At 35.0% G+C, this 5,714-nt stretch overlaps 3 protein-coding genes across 4 annotated transcripts in view; 2 read left to right on the top strand and 1 right to left on the bottom strand.

The window, feature by feature from the left end:
- The window catches only part of pabpn1l (PABPN1 like, cytoplasmic), an 8,904-nt gene extending 7,668 nt beyond the window's left edge, over positions 1-1,236 (top strand). The window contains exon 7 of the mRNA XM_016453198.1: positions 884-1,236. Within this exon, the coding sequence (XP_016308684.1) occupies positions 884-923 (40 nt within the window). The 3' untranslated portion in view covers positions 924-1,236. The remainder of the gene's footprint in view (positions 1-883) is intronic.
- A 27-nt stretch (positions 1,237-1,263) lies between these two features.
- Positions 1,264-5,234, bottom strand: trappc2l (trafficking protein particle complex subunit 2L). Its single transcript, XM_016453199.1, has 5 exons — positions 5,158-5,234; positions 2,740-2,912; positions 1,848-1,935; positions 1,673-1,752; positions 1,264-1,368 (listed from the first exon to the last, which is right to left on the bottom strand). Exons 1-5 carry the CDS (start codon positions 5,188-5,190, stop codon positions 1,323-1,325), a joined length of 420 nt encoding a protein of 139 aa, XP_016308685.1. The 5' UTR covers positions 5,191-5,234; the 3' UTR covers positions 1,264-1,322.
- Positions 5,235-5,378: 144 nt separating this feature from the next.
- LOC107663041 (N-acetylgalactosamine-6-sulfatase-like) overlaps positions 5,379-5,714 on the top strand; it is a 43,324-nt gene continuing 42,988 nt past the window's right edge. For both annotated transcript variants that reach the window (XM_016453190.1, XM_016453191.1), the window contains exon 1: positions 5,379-5,496. In XM_016453190.1, coding sequence (XP_016308676.1) covers positions 5,395-5,496 — 102 coding nt within the window. In that variant the 5' untranslated portion in view covers positions 5,379-5,394. The remainder of the gene's footprint in view (positions 5,497-5,714) is intronic.

The following is a 5,714-nucleotide window of genomic DNA, read 5'->3' on the forward strand; positions in this document are numbered from 1 at the left end:
GATTCGTGCCGAATGATAGAGGTAGGCTGCGTGAGAACAAAGGCGTTTGCTTTCAGTTTCGCTTTAAATTAATTAGTTTTGGCTTGTTTAGCAACTTATAGGCTATTTTTCATTCTTGTTTTTTTCTGAATAGTTCAATTTAAAGGATTTGTTGTGGAGTGAGGAGAACTAAAATAGCCTATAGGCTTGCTATTGTGTTTATTGCTTGTTCATTAGGGCCTATAACATTCCGCTTTATTTACCGCTATTATTTCTGAATGTAGGCTAATTGCGGTTTGTGCTTGAAAGTGAAAGTAACTCACAAGTAACTTAAAAGTAGTGTAACGCATTACAATTCAGAGACGGTAATATTGTAATGTAACTAATTACTTTTAAAAGGAAGTAATAAGTAATATATAATGTATTATATTTTGGAAGTAACTTGCCCAACACTGCTTGTCAGTGAACTACGGCTCTGTGTATTAAATGCCACTCCATCTGAAAGCAGGTGATGGCGATTTACTACCAATCACGGAACCGGCTTTACTGACGAGATGCGCATGACAATTGCATGCGATTAATTGCACAGCCCTACATAACAGTACCTCACATGATATGGAGCTTTAATTGTTTTAGAGCAGCGGTTCATGACTTGCACTCTTCATATATTCAATAACCTTAGTGGTGATCTGGTAACCTTACACCTTAAACTAAACAAACCCTTAAACCTAAAGTAAAACAGATTTGTGAAGACTAACATTATTGCAATATTTCAGTTATCATAAGTGGTATGTTAACATTTATACTTGCTTTCTTGCAAATGTGACATTTGTACATCCATGCTTGTAAATCCATCATTTAGAGCCTTTTTTAAGATGTCATAAAACTGTAATTTTTGTTTTAGGGAAAATGGAAGAGCTGATCCTTGGGTTGATTCTTTTTGATATTCAATTTGGACTTTTCTGTTATCTTCAAAGCACTTCTTGGTGCTGATTAATTTATGTTTCAGTAATGCATGACGGGAGCTCAGTTATTATTTTTCTGTGTGTGTGTAGCTTGAATGACACGACAAAAACGGAGACTTGATTTGTATTGATTGGTTGCTATTTTATTTATATTTTATTCAATTTCTTTAAAATGCTATGCCTGTAAGAGGCTGAGATGTCTTGTGAATTTCAGTACTTTGTCTATTTTGGAATTTCAGTGCTTAAATTTAAGTCAAATCAATGTAAATAAAATCAACATTATCACACGTCATTTCATGAAACAATAATTTAATATTTATTTTCACCTTACGAACAATAGACATTCATGTAAATATATACAATTGTGAAGAGAGGACATCAGCAGGCCTGCACCATCATAGTTGAAACTATACTGTCAAATGCCCTGAGAAGGGAATAAAAATATTATTATATTAGCGCAGGGGTCACCAGACTCTGTCCTGGGGTAATATTAGGAGTCTGTCCTGCAGAGTTTAGCTCCAACCCTAATCAAACACACCTGAACCAGCTAATCAAGCTCTTATTAGGCATACTAGAAACTTCCAGGCAGGTGTGTTGAGGCAAATTAAGAGCTAAACTCTGCAGGATACCGGCCCTCCAAAACCCAAGTTTGGTGACCCCTGTATTAGCAGATCAGTCGATACACACAGCAAATACCTCAAATGTATGTATTCACTAAATGCACTTACTTTGATTGAATTGGATCACCAGGATTGTAGAATGGGTTACACATTACATCAGTGAAGGAGTTGTGCAACTTTCTGAACATCTGAGGAAAGACAGAATGCTCATTACACCCATCTGATTGACATCTCACTATTTTTTGTTGTTGTGAAACTGACAAAATACACCTATGGAACTTACACTTCTAATTTCGTTGTCTCGCAGAGACGTGTTGGAGGAGTCAACAACAATCACAAACTTCACCTTAGAGTTTGTCACGTAGCCATATCTGTAATTCTTGTTAAGATGTTGACATTTTAATAATGATTGAAAATGCATTAGAAAGCATTCCATCTTAAAGGGTGGTTCACTCAAAAATGAAAAAATGTCATGTTGTTGCAATATGCATTTCTTTCTTCTGTGGAACACAAAAGATGGTATTTTAAATGTTCGTAACAGAAGTTTTAAAGTTCATTTAAATTCTATGGATAAAACCACTGACATTTCTCAAATCTTCTTTTATGTTCCACAGAAGAAAGTCAGTCATACTGTTTTGGTTAAGGATTAGTGGCCAACTGATGAGTTTTTCTCAGGAGCTGTTGCTGATATCTGAAAGGCAGGATGGCTAATAATTTCTATAAATACATGAAGTAATTTAATGATAGCAAATTAGACAAGGCTGTCAGTAGAAGGAAAATAACAATCGTTGGCCAATGTGATAATCTCAAAATGGTCATATCAACTGATATATCAGTCTATCACTATTTAAGTCACCATGAAATCAAAATAGACAATTTTGGAATACTGCATTTGTTTACATGATTGATTTATCTGTGCACGTTATTTTTCTTCTTAAACTCGTGCCCTCATATTTAATTAAAAACATTAACATCCACTTCCCCTTGCAACAACATTTCTAATGTTGTAAATATAGCAAATGACAACAATCCATCAATCCAATCACTTTCTGATGAATGAAATGTGATACTCTGGCTCTACATTATTTTTCTTATTTGATAAGATGGAAATAGATCACAATAAGAAAAGACATTTCTCTTTCGCAACTTCTGTTTAATGCTGACTTTAAGGATACACTTTGTAGTCCTCAGTTGGATAGAGGAGTCCCAGATAAAGCTCCCTCTGGTCGGCCAAGGCTTTGCCCACACCGGAGATCTTCTCCTCCACCACGTCCAGAGAAGTGTGCACTGTGTAGTGGAACTTGAGTTCCCCCTGTGTAGGAACGCTCCGAATGTACAGAGGATAGTTCTGCAGAGATCAACATAATGTTAGTCAAGTTTGCTATTACAGGAAACACAATTTCAGCTTGTAATTTTATTACAACTTAATGAGCATACATTTAGAATTAAACCTAAACTTGACTACAATAATCTGTCCATTTGCAAGAGTTGATCAGTGCATAAATCATGTTAATGCTACCTTAGACCATGGTTTTCCAAATGGCAATGTTCAATTATTTACAGAAAATGTCTAATTTTTAAAGAATCCATAGATGTAATACAAATTTCAGCTTATATGTAATAAGTTGTGTGTGTAAAATTATAACGCATTTACTGGACCAAAAAAAATAAAAAATACAAGGTAAGAAAGCATTGATTTTAATGGATGTTCAATGACAGAACAGACATTATCTGAATCAGAAGGTTTTCATTTTAATTCACACAAGTGCTATCTAAAATACTTATTTCTGGTTGGCCAGTGGCATCAGTTAGCAGTCAAACATTTTTAAAATATGACTTGGCTCCATATCGACACTATACCACTGACTGCTCATCCAGGAAGTCCGTTTTCTACACAGCTGTGCTTGTGATCTATATTTTTGCAATCAATACAACAAATCTAATAAAATATAGGCTACTCTACCATTATTACTGTCTGCATTTATTTAAGTAGCTGTGTAATCAGCAGGATGAGGTACCATCTGCTAGGCATCACACCATTTTTATTTTTCATATACAATATCAGCAATAGCTGACCAGATGAAAATCATAAAGACTGGACTCCAAGATTGCACAAAATAAAACTTCACTAAAACACTGCCGGTTATGTTTTGAGTGGTTTTATGTAGTTGTGTGTTTCTATTTATGTATTTATCATTTTGATTGATGTGAAAGTCTCCTATGTGGGGGTGTCTCAATTATTTCGAAAAAGTAAATCTGATTAAATGCAGGGCTGGGCAAAAAAATATCGATTTTTCCACAAGTGCTCCTAAAAAGAAAAGTAAGCGTAGAGACCTGCCTTAACATAAAAAGTCAGAGGTATGGAAGCATTTTAGATTTCGCAAGCACGATGACAAAGATACTGTGGACAAGAATAAAACTATATGCCAAACAGCTGATGGGCCCTATTGACTTGACTTCCATAGTATGGAGAAAAATATATGGAAGTCAATGGGGACCAAACCAGTTTGGTTATCCATATTCTTCAAAATATCTTCTTTTGTGTTCAACAGAAGAAAAGAAATTCATACATGCATAAATGATGACAGAATTTTTATTTTTGGGTGAACTATCACCCAAAAGCCAGTATTAGTTTTCCTACACCGTTCATAGGCTTGCAGCCTCCATGTTACAGCTAATGCTGTGAGATTTTATGTTTGTTTTGTCTTAAACATAAAATAACCTGATCCTGTCTTGTCCAATTTTCAGCATCAGTTTTTCATCTTGCATCAAAATTCTGTCTATTCATTGTATGCATTTGAAATATAGAGTTGGGTTTTGTTTTATTGTACCCAAGTGTACCTAAAATAAAAAGAGTTGAATATACAGGTTTGTGGCTCTTAATTTCCTATTAATTAACCATTTGTAATCTTATGTTCACTGTTCATTTTTTATAAATATAGGATTTGTATTAAATCTATATTCATTCATATAGTCAAATCGAATCGAGAATTGAAATCAAAAATCGAATCGAAAATCGAATCGAGAGCTTGAAAATCGAAATCGAATCGAATTGGAACATCTGAATCGATACCCAGCCCTAATTAAATGTATGATGTCGTCCATGTTCACCCCATCCCTTCAAATAAGTGTGAAGACTCACCTCACATTCTGTTGCAATTCATCCGGTAGTGTGGTAGATTGCAACAGCACTCTTTGTACACTAATTTACACAGTTTAGAAGAGATTGTAGAGTTCTATACAAACTAATTTGTAACGCAAACACGGGAATCTTCAAGGTTGAGATGCAAAAACACTGACACAAAAACAAACATCGCTCAAAACAATGTAGTTTGTAAACATGTTTGTAAAACATGGTATATTTCATATCATACCATATTACATATACTGTACTTGTGCCATTTGAATGTATTTACATTAAATTGTAACTAACAACCATGCAAGTAAATATATGCTACTCCGCCCTGTTCATATTAGACACATGTTAGAAACTCTTTCGCATCAAATCTGATGATTCCAGCACAGATGCCATTCAAGCATTACCAAGAAATAATTTGCTGTATCATAAAAAAAGATTCAATGTTTTCACTTACCTCCTTCGCAATGACTGCTATACACACCGCCATGATGACGCTACAAACACGGTCACGTGACACGCACAGTCACATGATTCATAGTTTCATAGCTCTTGTGACTATGTGCAATGCTTCTCGTGATGCGAACAAACACGCTTTGCTGTGTTGAATGTTTAGTATACTTAACAGTTCCGCTTTAGAGTGCACTTCCTGAAAGTTAGCATGTGTTGTGTAAAGATTTAAAAGAAAGTTACAATGAGTCTGAAGACCGTGATCTGTGTCTTATGGGCAGTGTGTGTGGGTCAGACTGCAGGAAGCCAGCATGGTCCAAACATCATCATCATGCTTATGGATGATGTAAGTCCTTTTGAGGTCTTTTGAGAACTTCAGAACGACACTAAAACCTACTTTTTTTTATTTTACACGTTTTTGTGTTTATGTACGAGCAGTACATATGTGTATTGTGTATATCTTTGGTGTGTGAAATACATTTGTGTTGGATGTACTTTGTTATAGTTTATATTAGGGCTGCACGATTAATCGCATGCGATATTTAACGCGCATCTTGTCAGAAA

The sequence above is a fragment of the Sinocyclocheilus anshuiensis genome, unplaced genomic scaffold (assembly GCF_001515605.1).
Source record: "Sinocyclocheilus anshuiensis isolate Anshui unplaced genomic scaffold, SAMN03320099.WGS_v1.1 scaffold1317, whole genome shotgun sequence".
Taxonomy (NCBI): domain Eukaryota; kingdom Metazoa; phylum Chordata; class Actinopteri; order Cypriniformes; family Cyprinidae; genus Sinocyclocheilus; species Sinocyclocheilus anshuiensis.

What these genes read in the sequence shown, in the direction of transcription:
- trappc2l (XM_016453199.1), bottom strand. Translation starts at nt 5,190, where the DNA reads ATGGCGGTGTGTATAGCAGTCATTGCGAAGGAG. An exon ending in CCAACTGAGGACTACAAAGT is followed by an intron (nt 1,936 to 2,739) that starts GTATCCTTAAAG and finishes CAAGAATTACAG; the next exon opens with ATATGGCTACGTGACAAACT. An exon ending in GGTGATCCAATTCAATCAAA is followed by an intron (nt 1,369 to 1,672) that starts GTAAGTGCATTT and finishes TTCCCTTCTCAG; the next exon opens with GGCATTTGACAGTATAGTTT.